This window comes from Falco punctatus, assembly GCF_963210335.1.
Source record: "Falco punctatus genome assembly, chromosome: 7".
NCBI lineage: Eukaryota > Metazoa > Chordata > Aves > Falconiformes > Falconidae > Falco > Falco punctatus.
Genome location: NC_137587.1, coordinates 42,960,702 through 42,978,884, shown reverse-complemented (window position 1 = coordinate 42,978,884; position 18,183 = coordinate 42,960,702). Strand labels below are relative to the sequence as shown.

Here is an 18,183-nt window from a genome sequence, read left to right as displayed (position 1 = left end):
ACCAAGCCAAAACAAAACCCCCAATCCTTTTTCTTTACTCTTCACAAAAACTTGACCTGTCATTGAGCACTTAAAGCAGAAAAGATGTTGTTCATAGACTCCTTAAAAATCCACTACTTGGTACAAACTACAAATAATTATACAGCACTGTAGAGTAATAGCAAGGCTGACATTTCTGATTGACTTTTCTCCCTTCCTTGCTTAACATGATGAGCTCTAACTGTTCTTCTGCAACCACAGCACATTAAAGCACTATGACTCTCTCACTCTTGCTCTGCATAGTATTCATATGCTTTACCTGGTCTTCATCGTATGTGTCTTGAAGCATCCTCTGGACTTCTTCCAAATTGGATTTCACTTCCTTCAGCTTCAAGGAGAGTGACTCAGTCTCTTGTTGGTAGTCTGGACTATCTCCACAACCTCCCATTAAAGACAGGACCTTTTGTTCAATATCTGATAACCTCACCTAGAAGGGACAGCAGTCAATTATTCATTCTTAGAAGTACAATACTCCTTTCCTGATAACATTTTGAAGTCAAAGCTCATGCTTCCCCTGTCTAAAAAGAATGGAAAAATGCAGGCAAAAAGAGAAATAGCTGCAAATCCCCTAGATCTCCTCCAATATAGCCTCTTCTTATTCTAAACAATTGAATAGATTTTATACAGAATTAGTCTTAAAACTGTTTCAAACAACAGCCTTTGCAGGAAGTTATGTTAATGCAGACACGGAGTAACAAAAGAGAAGAGCAGAAATGATACACGTGGATACAACCAAGACAACAACACACCTCAATACGGGAGAAGGAGGCAGCGCAAGCGCAGACTGATCACATCACCCTTTGGGAGGAATGATGCTGAATTACCAAACCATAGGAACGTTTACACATATCAGCCAGGCCATTAAGAACTGTTGGGATCTGTTTTCTGACTCAGGCTGCTGTGAATCAAAGTGCATCACTGCATTACTCTAAACTCACCTTTTTAAGATGAGTGTGGAGACAGGTACCATGGCTCAACTACAAAGTGATCAACTGCAATAAATTAACTGCTTTACATCATACGTCCATATCTAGAGCCTGTTTCTGCTTTGGTACTATGTGTATTTTTCTGTGTAGATCTTGACCAGGTTAGAAAAAGCTGCCCTTCCCAAATTCACATCTTAACATTGAGCCAAATTGCTAAATGCTGACAGGAATTCAGCAGTGCTTACAGCTGCCTGAAGCCTACATGCTTTTGCTGGTTGGAATTGCCCTCTTGAAGCCTGTGCTGACACTAACCCTGAATGGGATCCACACACAGCCAGCTACTTCGGTGCGTTCCAGATGTGAATTCCCACAGAGTTCAGCACCCGAGCACTTGGCTGAATCATAGCCTAAACTCAGAGGCACTTCTTGGTATGGACTCAGTTCCTATTAAAAAAATCCCCACCCAACAACAACAAAACAGCTGGAAATGTCTCCTAGTAATTTAACATGGGGACATTTTGGTATTGGCTCCTTTATGGCGAGTGAAGTTTGTGGCTTTAGGTATTAAGACTCACTGCTTGAAGCAAACTAGTACACCAGACTGGCACTGCAGGGAACTTCAAAGTGACGTGCCCACACATTTTCTTTTAACCTGCACACCAGAGAAAAAAGCTGCGTGCCAGGACTCCCACTCATCCAAGCCCCTCATGCCAGTCCTGTTTTCCTCTACCCGTTTTCACGCACAGGTACCACCCACTGCCTCCGCTGCCATCCAAGGCTGCCCTAGCACTACTGCAGTAGGTCTAAATATTGCCACTGCTCACAAAGGGCAGGGGAAAAGCCCCTTTCTACCTATGCTGGCAGCTTTTCGCAAAAAGTATACAAGAAGAATTTACCAACTTGGAAGCTACCTTCTACCAGTCTTTTATATCACTCCAGCAAAAACAGAAATTGAAAATGTCAAAAGAAAAAAATAATTTCTTTTTTCTACCTGATTTATCATGATTGCAAAAAATGAAAAATTGCCTTTTAATAGAGGATTCAAACTATACTAAGCCATATTTCTGAAAATAATCCGAAGAAAACCAGAGCTTTAAAAATACTCAAGAATTCTACCTAAATGCCCCGGATGCATAAAGTTCCCAACTCTGTTTTAACTAAGCCCTTCCAAAGCCACACCTGACACCAAAGCCAAGCGGTTACCTGTTTTTGGCAAAGTGTGATGAAGTCAATTAAGCGGGGAGAAGAGAAGCAGTAAGCATAGCTCTTCTGCAGACACATGCTCCAGGGAAGGGGTGACTTTGTTTGGATGGCAGCAGCGAACTGACTGCTCCGACTTACCTGGCAATCAGCAAGCTGCTGTTCCACCATGTGCTGCATTTTGGGGGTCTGAGGGTCTGACCTCAGGGACACTTTGGTTTGATCTAGCCATTGATCCATCTCAGCAACCTGGGCCTGGCACACCTGCAGGATCACTTCCGGCTCAAGCCCGCTGTGAGCTACAGCCTTCCCGGCGTGGGCAGGACGCGGCTTGTTGCTCTGAAGCAAACCACATGAAAGAAACGTGGTTATCGGTCTGGATTTTCACACACACAGCGCCACCGTGTTTGCCAGATTATTTTTTAATTTATTTTTATTTAAAAAAAAAAAGAAGAAGAAAAAAAGAAAAAGAAAGAAACTCAGCAGCCAAGTGATCCCTCATCTGGTGTAACAGGTTTCCAAGCAGCAATTTGCATTGACACAGGTATACCCGAGCCTACAGGAAGCGGGATGACTCACCATCAGCCAGGTCTCCCTGGGGAGAAGTGTTTTTCTCTAGGAGTTAGATGTAAAAGCATTGCAGTTTAGAGACACAAAGCAAACTGTTGGGCAACACTCAAAAGCTACCTGTGTTCAGCTGCAACAGTCAAATACACTTTATTTGGCTCCAGGTGACACAGAAAAAAAAAAAAGGTGTATTTTCAAGTATGTTTTGTGCAGTTCTTATTTGCTCTCCCTTAAGAAGCAATATTGCACACTTCTGCTCCAACAGCTCCGTATCTTTCCTGTGCTGAGGACTCTGGAGCTGGATGCAGTACTCCAGCTGGGGTCTCATCAGCGCAGAGCAGAGGGGCAACACCCCCTCCCTCAGCCTGCTGGCCACGCTGCTTTTGATGAGGCCCAGGACACGGCTGGCTTTCTGGGCTGTGAGCGCACATGGCCGGCTCACGTCCAGCTTTTCACCCGCCAGCACCCCCAAGTCCTTCTCCGCAGGGCTGCTCTCCATCCCTTCGTGCCCCAGCCTGTATTGATACTGGGGGCTGCCCTGACCCAGGTGCAGGACCTTATTGAATCTCATGAGGTTCACACAGGCCCACTTCCCAACCTCATCCAGGACCCTCTGGATGGTATCCCATCCCCCAGGCATGTCACCTGCACCGCTCAGCTTGGTCTTGTCTGCAAACTCGCTGAGGCTGCGCTTGATCCCACTTGTTGTGTTCGAGAAGCCTTAAAGGGCAGCACCCACTCAACCTACAGTGGTCTTGGCCCAAGACCAAGACAATGCTTGTAACATTGATATACAGAAACAAACAATTGCAGCTATCATATTGGGACACTATGGAGAACAGAACACAATGCCAGCAAAATCGTAGCTGACTGCATCTTAGATGCTGATCTTCTCATGTACAAAGACAAGCTCTTCCAAAAATCATCCTCCAACAAAAGGCACATTTTACAGCCTTTCCAGGAAGTAGGTGAAACAAATTGCTGCTATCAAGTGTGCCTTTCTATCTTTGGGATTTTTGTCAGACTAACAAGAATTAATATAGAATCATTTAGGTTGGAAAAGACCCTTAAGGTCATTGAGTACAACCAATATTGTGCCACAGGAAAACAGATTTTAAATGGCAAGATTTAGTGTAATATGGAAGATGGAGGATCTGAATAAGGACATCATGACCTGCACTTCTGCAGTTCTTCTGCTTTGCAGACTTCAGCAATACTTAGGATTTGCGCAGTTCTTTTCCACAAAGATGTGTTCCCATTGCCATGGAGATAAACCTGACTGTGTTACCTGAACTATGCTCTCCAACAAGGTACCAGAAGACCAGGAGACTGCACTGTCTTCCTCGTGCCTTTCATCTTCTCTTCCTGAAGGCCAAAAGCTTGCATCTTTCTCTGCAGCTGTACTGTAAGAGTCAGTCTAAAGAGAACGATATTGTCTCAACATTGCTAACAGAGACCTGGAGATGGAATGTGGTCCTCACAGACACTGAGACCCAGAGACCTTGGGAAGGAGGACTGCACGGTACGAGGAGTACTATGCTGCTCCCTGCTACCCAGCACTGGAAGGAACAACTACAATAATGCCGCATAACAGCTGTCTAGAAGATGGATCACAATCATTGTCGTGACAATGAACCAGAAAACATAAACTTCAGGTTAACTTTCTACATTATAATATCATTATAATACAAAAACACACCTCCTGGTCTGAAGCCGCCTGCCTCTAAGGCAAACCACGCCTGGGGCACTCCTCTTTGGACACGCTGGTAACCGGTAACCCTGCCAACCGTGCTAGAGAAGGCAGAGACTGGCAACAATCCATGGACCAGAGGAGCAGCAAGGTGTGTTGCTTGGCATAAGTAATGGCTCCTTAGCAACCCAACTTCGGAAATCTTCCCCACCAAGGATCACGAGGATCGGAAGGACCGGTGGGACGCTGCCTGGACCTGGGACCATAGGGACGCCTTGCACCCGTGGTGGTAGCTATAATCCTCCTTCCTTTTCTTTTTTTTCTTTATCTCTTCTTCACTTTCTGTCTTTCTACCTATTGCATGCTGCTTTACGGGCAAACAATAAAATTGTGCTGTTTGACTGAAGCATAACCCTTGGCGTGGTCACCTTGATTTTTTGTGCTTTGAGATCATAGTAAATGAACCACCATGAGTCCGCTGAGTGGACCGTGACATGTACTTCCCTTTGAAAGCAGTAACAGCTCAGCATTAGCTTGTGAGCAGGAAGCTCAGATATTCCTTCAGGCAATGTAAATTACTGCAAAACCTTTAAGTAACACTTTGATATATTTCTGCCTCGTTTTTAGCTATCTTTATTGTCTTTTCTAAATCCCACCTCTTCCCTTGCTCTATAGTTTCGCTGCAAGGGGAATGGCAGCTGGATGAAACTGATAGATTGCTCTAGAAACCTCAGAGTATCCTCATTGTTTTCACACTATTAAAAAAAAATTAAAAACCCCAAACATCAAGAAACAACCTTTCTCCTGTCCTGGACCCTAAAATGTCATGTATACCAAGAACACTGCACCAGTGAAGGTGCAGAACCAGAAGCTTGAAACTGAACTGCTTGGATCAGACCAGTAAGACACAGGTCTATCCAAGCTGTCTGGACTTCTTTGCATGGTCTAGCCATGGAGTTTCATCCTTGCCTGGCCTAAGGCAACCCCTCCAATACTCTATCACCTCTTTGCCACATTCCCTTTTGATTCTTGTTGCAAGGATGTAGCAAAAAGACTAAATAATATTCATAGCCAGGACTTCAGAGAAATGGAGATTCTTCAAAACCTGGTTGAGGCCACAGTCCCTCCCAGGAGATGCAGATGACAACAGCTGCTCACTACCAGCCGGCTGTGAACTGCTCTACAAGTGGGTAGCCAAGCTATAAGCTCACCAGCACTTCTGCACATTTCTGATTTCATTCGAATATATCTCATTTAGTCCCTAAGGTGCAGGAAAGTGTGCAGAAGGTTTTATGGGTTTAATTTTTTTCTTTTTCCAAAAAGCTATAAAGCTAATTTCATCTGAAACTTCACTCCCAGCTTTGCTCCTCTGCAGTTCACCTGGAGTCTGAAAGGGCAACCCAGATTCAGAGCAACCTGTTGAGCAGCATCTCCTGTTCTCCCGGAAATCTCTCCTGTTTTAACTTCATTCCCAATAGTCAGATCATGCCATTTTTTTCTTAACACTTTCATAAAGAGGTATTACTGCATAAGTAATCCCATCAAAAGCAGGATCACACATTACAGAATGAGGTGCTGTGTGATATTGGTATCATAATATCAGTAGGTTGGCCTGAGTGCAATTTCTTAGTATCCTGGAGCAATAACAGATATTTTAATTTGTTCTGAAGTATTTCAGATTTATACATTTTTCATAATTTGTCCTGTACCAAAATCTTGTATCTTACATGTATAGCTGTATATGTAAAATATATACTGAACTCACCTTGCTGTGGACAGAACAGTCTTCTGATTCTTCGTCTAAGGAAGGTAGAAGAGACATCACGCCTCTTTTTTTCAACTACAAAAATACACACAAAGAAACAACCCAGTTATTCATGACAAGAACAGTAACATCCTTTTCTCTTTTGCCTGTAAGCCACAAGAAAGTTACCACTTGGAGTCCACTTTTGGAGAAGCACTGAAAATCTGCCACCCTGCATTTAAGTAATTGAAAGCTGCAGGTACTAGGCACCACTGAAAATCAGGACTTGTCTCTATGCTGTAATGTTTCAACATTGCAGCTATAATTGGGACAAATTTCATTTTGCTTCATGAAAACAATTTACCAAAAATCCCAGAACAACTGACTATCAACAAAACTACATATTGAGCATTTTGCTGTTGATTGCTTGGTGCAATCTTCATGTTGGATCTGCTCATGCTAAAAAATAAACAGAGGCACACCTCTCCCGCCTCCTCCTAGACATGCATCACACTTAGTCCTTCTGGGACCATTCAGAAGCACAAAGGGGAGGAGAAATATTGATTCACAGCTGCAAGGGTGCTCCCCTCTCACATGCCACTCCTCCTGGAGGAAAAAGGGTTATTTACCTTCCCGCTTTGGCTCTCAGGTAAGTGATCACAACGTGGTGCTCCACTTACCTGCTGACCAGGAACATCAGACCCCATCAAGTCACTTTGTGCTAATACAGAGGCTGTGGGTTCATTGTCTGATTCAGGCACTTCTTGCTGTAAGCGCTGGTGAAGCTCAGACATTGAATTCTTCATCCCAGTAAGGATATCTTCCTTTCTTTGGCACAACTTTATGATTTCTTCTTTTACAGCTTCCATTTCTCCCTAAGGAGCAACAACATCTGTAAGCATCCATTTTTCTTACTTAACCAAACAGTAATGTAACAGATGATACTAATGATGCATCTTACTGGGACTGGGGCTATTTCTCCTTTTTCCTTTTTCAGGGCATTGGGACAGTTCCCCATTGTCACTGCAAGAGATGTCCAAAGACATGCAAAACAGCAACAACAGATTCAGCTCAGGACAGCACTTGCTGCCTGTAACGCAGAAGTTGGTAGTCTGGAAGGAAATGCGAAAGGCTGGATAACTAATTCTAACTAGGTCCTGCATAGCCATGGGAATACAAGTTTCCTTCAGGACAGAGGGAATGCAGCTGGGTTACATTACTCTGTGTGTCAGCACAGGTCATGTTACCTGTAACTACCTTCTCTGGGAACCTGACAGAAAACACTTGGGATAGCCTTGATGGGGGCAGACAGCAATAAGGGTAGCCCAGGGCTGAATCTTTGCTGAAGTTGGCCTAAGAGAAGGAAACAAGCCATTCGGTGGGCTCTAGTGACATGGCTAGGGGCAAAACTACCCCACATATTTGAATGAGATATTGGGAACAATGGTCCCCAACAAAGTACAAGGAAAATATATGATGTTCTGTGGGGATTATACAATGAACCAAGTAACTCTGTACTAACAAATAACAAGTAACTTTGTACTAACAAAACTAATAAATCAGTCTTGATCGCCTCCTGGGCCATGGCTATTACTCTAGCCGGTGTTTTGCCCTTAGAGCTTTCTGCTAGAGCCTTTTCTTACCACCCAGTCTCCAGGTGAGCACAGAAAGCACAACAAATAAGAATAAGGCAGGGCAAGGAATAAAATTACCTACGCCCTGCGTTCCTGGAAGTGCTAAAGCTCTTTGAAGCATTGTTGCTTGCTCAGAAAACTGAAACTTGGGGCTAAATATCCCATTGCACACTGGGCTCAGTCCATCAGAGCAAGCTTTGATGCTAGGCTTGAAATAAGAACCACACTGATTCCTTATCATGCTCTACCATGAAAAATGCTATGCAAGTAATAATCTGTGACAGATGAAAACAGGAAGACTGCTGGTTCTGTCTCAGCTACAGCTTCTTCTCTTAATAACACTGGTGCAGCTGCATGACAGGGAAGGTGGAAGCAGATACCCCAGCAAATTTTCAAAGGGCATGGAAACTCTGCCCAGAAAAGGATGTTGTTTTCCTTTTGTACACTCAAAAACTCAAAATAAAAATCTTCCAAAGGTAGAGGCAAGAAAATGTCATTGGAACCAAGAAACAGCCATTCATGGTAATTTGGCAGATTTTAATAAATGTGCACCAAGAACAGTATTTCTATTCATTGCAAGAGGAGACTTTACAGCACATGTTTACCAGCTACTGTTTTGCAAACTTAATTAGCCAAAAACTTCCTCAGACAGCAAATTTGTATTAGCATCACTTTTTCACCTGAAGTCCCTCAATAAGATAGGCAATTCCATTGCCCACTTCTATTCATGAAACACTACAATTATGAAACACGTTTTCTTTTAAAACAAGAGCTATTCAACAGTAAGTCCTATGCTCAAAGACAAAAAAAAGCAAGAATCAGGAAATTAGTCATGCTTAGTACTAGCATCAAGTCTCCAACATCCAACCACCTGAAAGCAGAGCAGCTATGTACTTAGGAGCCTACCGAGTTATTATAGTTATTAGGCAAGTATAATGTATGTATAATAACTTTATCGTGACTGACTGCAAACAGCCAAGCATTTCAGAGGCACTTTATAAACAGTTATTACACTTAATTAGTCATTTCCTGACTTCTGCAGTGCTGTCCTTAAAATACATCTTATTTTAGCATTGAATAATCAACTCATCCACTGCAGAAAGCCCCTGACTGTAGAAAGAAAAGCAACACACGTTTATCTGTTGATGAAAACACAGTGTGGCAGTGAGGACAAGGAAAGGAGTGTCAAGAATCTAAGCCTAACCAGAAACACCAAGAGCACCAATGCATGGTCAGTGATCAGAAATGGTCTCAGTTCTCTCCTTATGCACTATCCCAAGCTGCTACCTCAGCAACATCAGGAGGATGCTGCACACAGGCAAGCTATCAGTGCTACATATTCTTTCACCAAAACAGCCATCATGAAAATAGCTATATTTTCCTTATAAGTTGATATAGATACAAATGACATATCAAAATCAGTAAGGAGTAAGTAACAAAAGACAAACCCATCCTGCAAACTAATATTAGTTGTAGCATCTCTTGGTATACATCAATTTATAGTCACACTATGACATTCAATTGCCTGCTTGACTGTGGCAGGGAGGGGAAGAACACTGGTCTTTCTCAGTGCTCTGCATTGTCATGATTAGCGTTAGTCAGGACAAGTAACACACATGGAGAGAAAACAACGAAACCCACCTCTGGACAATGAGTCTTTTGAGCCAGTGGCTGATCTTCATGTGATATTTCAACCAAGTGGTTCTTTAAGAATTGTTTCAACTTTTCAATTTCTTGCTCACATTCTTCTATTTTCATTACAGCTTCCTGTGAAATAGTAAATAGTAATCCTCATAAATAATTTGGAATTAAGCAGTACAGAAACAAACTAGTCAGTAATGCAACAAACTTGTACTGAGGAGTACTGGAGCCTCCTTTGCATCTGTAGTTACATGTAAAAGAAACTGTGTTTGTTCTGCCAACTTTGCACAACCCTATCGTTACTAAGTTTATTATTCATTTGCTAAAGACAAACAAACCGCTTTATCCATAAGGCAAAGTATGACAGTGTATTCTGCCTAGGAGACATCTTTGCTTACTCCAGAATACAGATACAAATTTGGCTATAAAATGCAAATGGAGCATATTTAACACATTCACTACAATGTAGAACAGGTTTGGGGGAAAAAAAGCAGAGAAATTACAGGGTTTCATATCAAGTTAGAAAGCCTACCTGTTTTTTATTGGTGCTCACGCCTTTACTGCCAGCTAATTCTGCACTGACCAAAAATGAACTGTGCAGTACACCAGGCAGACACTGCAGCTCAGAGGATAAGCCAACCGCAGTATCTGACAATTTGAATATTTCCTATAAGAATGATAAATATTCCCACTTCGGGTGAGCCTCCTCTTCTTACATGGCTTACAGGAAAACATATTATATATTATAAACAGCCAAATTCACTTCTACTCATTTGACAGTGACAGGAAAATCTCCTCAACCCACATGCTTTACTGTTCGTACAGAAATCGGCATCTCCCCACAAACACTGCTCTTGTTTGTCAGCCACAGCCTGTCACAATGTCTCAGGTAATTCAGAATTTGTTACATCTACAAATCAGAATATTTTGTGAAAACATTTAATTTGCAGAACATTTGGTGGCTCTGTGTTTTCTGACCCATGGGCTGAGAACCAAAGAATATCCAAGGACTGACTGTTCCTCAGGTGTCTGCAAAAGGTAATGAAGAAAATGCGGCCTATTGTCAACAGGCTTGAACTTACTCTGCTGATGGCAGCACCTGAACAGCCCAACATGTCAAAAAATCTCTCTGCCAAGTCTGCACAGACTCTGCCTTTCAGAGCAAAGAGTCTCTCCTGCTATGAGCAGTAGTAACAGTGTTGTTCCTTCAGTCAGTTCTTCACAGGAGCACTCCTTCTCAATAAAATGCAAACCAGTAAGGTTCTAAATGTCTGGGGTTTTTTTCACTTATGGGTTTTAAAAGGAAGAAAAATCTATTTTCCCAACTTTAAAAAAAAAAAAAGAAAAAAAAAAGCCAAACTGGAGAGGAAGATATTTAATTTCGGCCTATAATCTTAATGTCATAGCTAAAGAATCAGAGAAGGAAAAAAAAAAAAATAGAGTAGGTCTTCTCCTGCTCAGTTTTAATGAGAAACTAAAAGCCCTTCTAAAAGGGAGATTCTCTTACCCATACCTTCACTTCCATGCAAATAGGACTGCCTAGTGATAGGTAAAATTTCCTTGACTAAGTAAAGAACATGAATATTTTGTTCTCCAAAATGGAGACACTCCATCACAGGCCAGTGAATATAGCCACTTGCCTGAAGATAACTCATCTGTTCCCTGCCTTCCACTGAAGGGCAAAAAAATCTTTTTGTATCCTTTTCCTAATGCAACTTAAATTATGCCATATATGTGGGGTTGAAACTCTTCCTAGAAGTGTTGCTTCTCTTTTGAGTTATTTCCTGCTTAATATCTGCTCTTTACTTTTCGTGTTGTGTTGATAGTAGAAGACCTACACCCATGGAAAAGGCCCACCTGCCCAGAGTGTACACGCAGGCAGGCACTGTATTTGTTATGGAAGAGGTTACTAAAAATGAGCATAGTACATCATCTGGTATGCAAATACTGCCACTCTCCAGCACAGAAAACCAGTAGAAGCAGCTGTGGCTTCCAGCTCCTCTTCCTGATGACATTTAGGTAACGATAGGTGTGGTGCTTGACAGGGCATAATAAAAAAGAGGGCAACTTCCAACACAGATCTAAGTCACCTAAAATCCTGCCCCAAAGCATTTACACTACTTCTTACAGGTTTTCTTTCTGTTATACTTTTCAGCTGTTACACTGCAACTTAATTATACAACAGTTACTAGTGCAATGTCCTATTGCATCACTGATAGGAAAATATGGGCAACTGCATCCAGACACTAACATTTCAAAACTAATCCTCAGGACAAAAATAACTATGTATATACTTGTACAGGAAGACTGCCTTTCATTTGCTGTCCTCTTTATCAGGATACTTTCTACCTTTTTACGGCAGCACTCAAAATGCCGTCCTTTATTAACTTTATCCTTTGTTGCGTCTCAGCTGGTGCTAAACTTCTATTGTAGTACTGCTGCTTTCAACTCATTCAACAGGACTGAAAAAACATTTTTTTTGCACAGTTTGACATCCTAGCTGCCAAGAACTACAATTTTTCCCATCTGTTTTCTCACAAAGAAATTTCACTCAGCTACAGATTGTTAGATGCCTACAAAATAAAGGCAAATCTTGAGCAAAAAAAGGTTACAGCTCCCTTTCAAAAGGGAGAAAAATCTAGATCTTGACCTAATGCTCCACATAAACCAGTTAGAATTCTTATGATAACACTTCATAATTGCAAAACATCCTGTTTCTGATGGGTTTTGAAAATTCTCGAGTATTTAATCTGGTAAATCTCTGAAAAAGTTACATTTTACCACATCCATTTTTCCGACGTAAGAAACTGTACAGACTTACAAAAAAAAGATCATAGGGATCATATGGATCTCACCTAGTCATTGCTTTTTGGAAAACTCCAAGCATGCATTAGTCGTGTAGCATGTCTGAGTTTTCTCTTGGTGTGGTACTCAATCTCACAAACTGAAAATCAAAGATGGACACTCACATTTTAGTTGCGACTTGTGTCTGCCTGGCCTCTGGAATGCCCAGTAAAAAGTTAGATGTTCTAAAGCATTCTACTTTACTGTAATAGGTTTGGAAAACCAAATCAGCAAAGATACTGTATCATTTTTCTAGGCGCTGCTATCATCCTGCTGAGAAATGGATGGGTCACATGAGAATTTTCCCATCTCTGCTGACACGGAAACATGCATAACTGAACTCCAGATTGCTCCCCGAATTAAAACCTTCCTGAGCTGATACAACCACATCACTCAGTGAAGTGTTGCACAGATACTACTTCAGGTCTGGAGCCAGCATAGCTGTTTCATAAACCTTCCTGCCCACGAGTTAATGCTCACTGACCCACGAGTTAATGCTCACTGACTCACCAGCACTGCCTTCTTGTACAGCCGTGTGTCAGACCGGTGCTGTTGCATCCCTTCTGTTTCCAAACGTAGCCTAGCAAAAGCACCTCCAAGCCCCCTGTCGCACAATCACTTATGCAGACACATTTGTACATGGGACCTTCTGAGGGCAGGAGTTCACCTGCCTCAACACAATGAATTAACCAAGTGACAGTGGTAGAAAATGCTCGCTTCCCTGGCTTACTGATTTGGGGACATCATCTTTAGCAAAAGACTTTCTGCTGTCAGCAGTTTCTATCTGTTGGCTGTCAACAAGAACTGACACGTTCAAGATAAGTTTAAGCACTTGAACGTTGCAGATGTGAATGCCTGCATATAACACGGGACCTCAATCATCAGTTGTGGGTCATAACACACCTGGGCCTTAATTTCTTCTACAATATGCTAAAACACAGTCAGCTGTGACTGAACTGGAAAACTGAAATGAATTGCAAGACTATCCAGTGTGCCTTGTTGTAGTATCAAATTACACAGAAAAAAACACCCAGAACAAAAAAATCCCCAAACCACAACATAGAAGACACAGCAGGTGTATTATATACCTGTAAAAATTTTGATCACTAGACAATATTGTTATTATAAAATAAAGGCGGTTTTGGTGACAGAAAAAAAAAGGAAAAAGAAATTAAATCAGTTACCTCCAATAGGTCACTTTGTTCCTTAGTAATTTTTTCTAATTTCTTCAATTCTCTCAAGAGTTGTCTTGCTGTTTGGAAGACTGAGAAAGGTTGCATTTTCACCCCTGGTAGCTGAAGTGATTCTTTGTAGGACTGTATATGAGCAATGGTCTTTTGCATGGGACCAATACGGTCAAGTATAACCTATTAGGATACAGGACAGATGATGGATGTGATTCCGAGCTGGAAAAATCAACACTGAAAATTTATATTACTGTCATGATGTGCAAAAGTTCTGTTTGGTGAGTTTCCCATTTAAGAAGGAAGAATATTTTAGTCTTGGAATAAATAAGTGAAAACGCATGCTGAGGTTGTCAAAAGCAAGACAGAGATATAACTTACATTTACCGTTCTGCTTTTTCTGCATATACATACATAAGGTTTGCACAACAAAAAAAGATCACATTCAGATTAGTTACTATTTACTAAACATGTAATTTCAAAGTAGTGCATCTTTGGCAGTGAAGACAGTTAAAACACTGGTGCAAACCTTTGATACCACTCTAGCCATTCTGGTTTTTCTTTCTCATGCTGCAAACCAGCTGTGAAATGTCCTATGCTAAACCTCGTCATTTTATAATGGTCTTACAAACAGCCTTATCAACATAGCTGAGATGATGAACTGGGATGGAAGCCAGGAGAAACCTCTGAAGATGGCTTTCCTGTCAAAGACATTTCATATCAGAACACCCCAAGTGGATGCACAGTTTACAAGCACCTTTATCAGTTCTGGATGAACAGAAATGTGCAGTTTCATACCACAATACACATTTTATGGAAGACTTGGTGATCAATCAACTTAGGCGAGACACAATGGCAATAGCAACTCACAACTTCTAGGCTCTAAAGAAATATGAAATCCTACTGAGGTCTCATTCAGCTGGGAACTCCAGAAGAAAAAAATATAAATACAAAGCACCTCTGGGCCTTTTAATTACTAATATTTTTGTTAAATTCCCTTTCAATGTCATTTCAAAGGTTCCAACCTTTGATGTCATTTCAAAAGGTTCCAACTGGAATAGAGGTGTTTATTCTCTCATTCATAAGCAGCCTGTATAAGGATTTTTTTGTTATTAGCATACTACCCAAGCTTCAATTTAAAATAAGGAAGTAGGTGAATGTTATTTTCCAGAAGAAATATTACCTTAGGTTTTCCATATAGTGTAGCCATTACAAAAGTGTTCTTTGTATGACAAAGCTATGAGGTATGATGACATTTTAATCCCTCCCCTGAAACTGAAGCCACACTTTTTGCCTTTAAGTCAGCTAATGAGGTGGACTGCACGTGGTACGAAAGAGAAGATACCATACTACTTTGCTTTACTTCACTCAAGGAGAGAAAGTAAACCATCTGGCCAAGGTATCTTTGCAGTTAAGTCCCTGCATGACGAAATGGTTTTATGGTAAGTCACTCCAGCCTATGTTTCCAGAAATACCTACTAAATTTTGCCTCCTTTAGGGAAAAACAGGGCCTGATCTTCAGACTTTCAAATTACTTAATGTCTGATGCTAACAGACGGTCGGGCAATCCCTTCAAGAAGCATACTCATGGTTTGAACAAAACCATTCTGCTTTAGTAGGGTTTACATTGAGCAGTTGTCCTGGACCTTGCAAACTGGATCCCTTTCAAATGAAGCTAAAGCAGAAGACACTCTCCAGAAGAGTCTCTGAAGACATCCAGCCACTAATGGATGTCTGTTCTACAGGATCAGTCCAAAGTAAGCCCCCGCAAGGCACATGCAACTATCAGGTCCTCTGCACCAACTGTTTTGCCCTACCAGTATGCTCCTCTTGGATGACACTACTTGCTACTGTAGAAATATGGAACAGAAACTATGGCTGAAATAATACTTTCACTCTTTGACCTGAGGGTTAGAATTTGTGTGATACTAACATTTCAGTCACATACCAAAAACTTGTTCAGGGAGTCTGCACTCACAAAACAGCCTTATGCGTCTGAAAGCATATTTATGCTAACTTATGCTTAAAGATATGGGGGGGGAGAAAAACTATACAGGGATTTTCACGGACCTGTCCATGTTGAAGTTGGTCTTTAGGAGAAAACTCTAACAGATCTTCTGATGACAGGATTGTCTTCATTTTGGCAATTTCCTTCTCAAACACTTTCACGTGAGATTCAATGGCATCCAATTCCTAGATTTTTGGGAACAAAGAGAGTATTTGCAGATAGTACAAATGCCAAAGCCAGCTTGCATTTCTGCCTTCTGCTTACATCTAAAAAGAAATACTAAAACACAAGTGCAGCACATGCAGGATATGTGAATGGATGTGACCTGTCAAAAGGCTAGTTATTATAATTCCATATCATCATAACTTCTGGAGGAATTAAGTATCTAAAGTTACCTGGTCTATTTTAAACCTTCAATACAGAAAATTCACGTTATAAATCACCAGTAGTGATAAGACATTTCTCCAGTGGTGACTGTTGTCAGCATAGGAAACTAATTACTCTGTTGTGGCTTCCTATACGAAGACTATTATGTGAGTTGGAAAATGGATCCACATACAGTACAGCTGCTTCTGAACTCTCATGGAGACAAGAGTTGTAGAATAAATTAGGTTGGAAGGGACTTCAGGAGGTCTCTGGTGCCTGTCAGAGCAGGTCATTTGGGGCCCGATCCTGGTGAGATTTGGGTATCTCCTGGGACGGCAATTTTGACACCACTTTGGGCCCTTGATCCAGTGTTTGATCAATCTCACTGAAAAAAAAAAAATCTTCCTAATAGGTAGATGAAATTTCCTTTGTTATAATTTGGGTCTGTTACTGCTCATCTTTTCTCCGCACATCCCAAGAAGAGTCTGGCTGTATCCTGTCTATAGTCTCCCATTATGTAGCAGTAGACAGCAGTAATACCTGGCCCACCCCCACCCCCCCACCTCCCCCCCTAACTGTCTCTTCTCCAGGCTGAACTGACCCAGGTTTCCCAGCCTTTCCTCCTACATCCTGTGCTACAGTCCCTTGACCACCTTGGTGACCTTTCTGGACTCTCTCCATGTATGTTTATGTCTTTCTTACACTGGAAAACCTAAAACTGGTCACAGCACTCACATATGATCTCACAGGTGCCAAAAAGAAAGATCACTCCCGTGGACCTCCTGGGTACACTCTTGCTCAGGCAGTCCAGGATGCTGCCAGCCTTCTTGTTGCAAGGCCATGCTCCTTTGTTATGATCAACTTGTCTACCAGGACCACCAGCCCTTTTGGCAGAGCTGCTTTCCAGCTGGTTGCCCCCCTGCCTACACTGGTATTTGGACATATTCCCTCCTGGGTGCAGAACTTTGCATTCACCTCTGTTGAACTTCATGAGGTTTCTGTCAGCCCATTTCTTCAGCCTGTCCAGGTGCCTCTTAAGAGGAGCCCTACCCTCCAGCAAGATAAGCCTTTCTAATTTGCCAGTCAACAAGCCCTGCATTTCTCCTCCTAAACAAGGAGTTTCACCAATACTCCTGAACCTTACAGCTTAATTAGATACAAAACACCTTCCTGATTGTTGGTTTTCAAACAATTAATTTCCTCACATGGCACACCTACTAAAACCAGCACACTCTTTTCTATGCTGGCAATATAATCTGTATTTCATAGCCTATGATGAAGCTCTGATAAAAAGGCACTTACAGATCACCCAAACTTACATCAGCCACATGCTGGATCTGCGGAAGAATCTCAGCTATCTCATGCTGTAAAGTTGCTACTTGATCATTTATTTCATTTAACTGCTGCATTATGCTGTCTGTTTCAAAGACCGGCGTTAGCTCTTCCAGCTCCAAGTAAACACTGTGTAGAAGTTTTTGCTTTTGCTCCGAGTCTTCCAAAGCCATCTGGAGACAAAATAAGAGCTTAGTTTCATCCATCAATGTTGAATATGAAACTTTCACAGGTTAGGACCAGAAGGAATCAGTTTTAATTCCCTGTATGTCACTGACCGCTGCATATACTCCCAAAAGCTTAGTTCAGACTAAAACACTTCTAAGGGAACCGAACTGCTGCATCCTGCAGGCAGAAAATGGAGAGACTGCTGCCATATTTTTAAGGCAATCAATTAGATAAAATAAGCCTACATGAGCATCACAAAAGGCATGAAGAGAAAGACTTCAAACTCAGAGAGAGGTTCCACACCAAAAAAAGGAAAGCATCAGATCCTGGGGAAGATTTCTCTCCAGCTCCTGTGCCATAGTCAGGCTAATCCCAAGTAGATGAACAAGACATATCAGCCAGAGACATGAAAAGGTTTTCTGCACACCAGCCTGCAGACAGCAGATGTAACAAAGTGCTCCAGAAAATACCTGGCCAGTTGCGTGTGATGGGAAGATTCTTCCCATCTCCTGCAGCTAACTGGATGAGCTTTTGGATTAATTACAGTGAAACATCTTCACGAAGAACAGTAAAGGCTGCAAGAAACGCATGTGATTCACTTGTCTCTGTAGTGTATGAAGGAAAGGACCAAATGCATGTCTCAACTCTAATGCAAGCCTTGGGTGCATTTCCAGATCCACTAGTTTCCCAGCCCACAACACATAAAACAATCCAAATCACAAATGGAGAAGACTATAAGATTTTTCATGAAAATGGTCACAGATTTTGGAAATCACAACCTCCCCATTGTAGCTATTTGCTCTGTAACATACCAGTCCAGAACAGTCAGCTACTTCTTGT

General features: G+C 41.7%; 1 protein-coding gene across 2 annotated transcripts in view; it reads right to left on the bottom strand.

Moving 5' to 3' along the window:
- The window catches only part of SYNE2 (spectrin repeat containing nuclear envelope protein 2), a 189,300-nt gene that overhangs the window by 74,650 nt on the left and 96,467 nt on the right, over nucleotides 1-18,183 (bottom strand). For both annotated transcript variants that reach the window (XM_080395851.1, XM_080395850.1), the window contains exons 59-66: nucleotides 17,163-17,348; nucleotides 15,540-15,662; nucleotides 13,470-13,652; nucleotides 9,442-9,567; nucleotides 6,847-7,041; nucleotides 6,188-6,262; nucleotides 2,307-2,504; nucleotides 299-466 (exon numbers count right to left, since the gene is read on the bottom strand). In XM_080395851.1, the coding sequence (XP_080251977.1) occupies nucleotides 299-466; nucleotides 2,307-2,504; nucleotides 6,188-6,262; nucleotides 6,847-7,041; nucleotides 9,442-9,567; nucleotides 13,470-13,652; nucleotides 15,540-15,662; nucleotides 17,163-17,348 (1,254 nt within the window). The remainder of the gene's footprint in view (nucleotides 1-298; nucleotides 467-2,306; nucleotides 2,505-6,187; nucleotides 6,263-6,846; nucleotides 7,042-9,441; nucleotides 9,568-13,469; nucleotides 13,653-15,539; nucleotides 15,663-17,162; nucleotides 17,349-18,183) is intronic.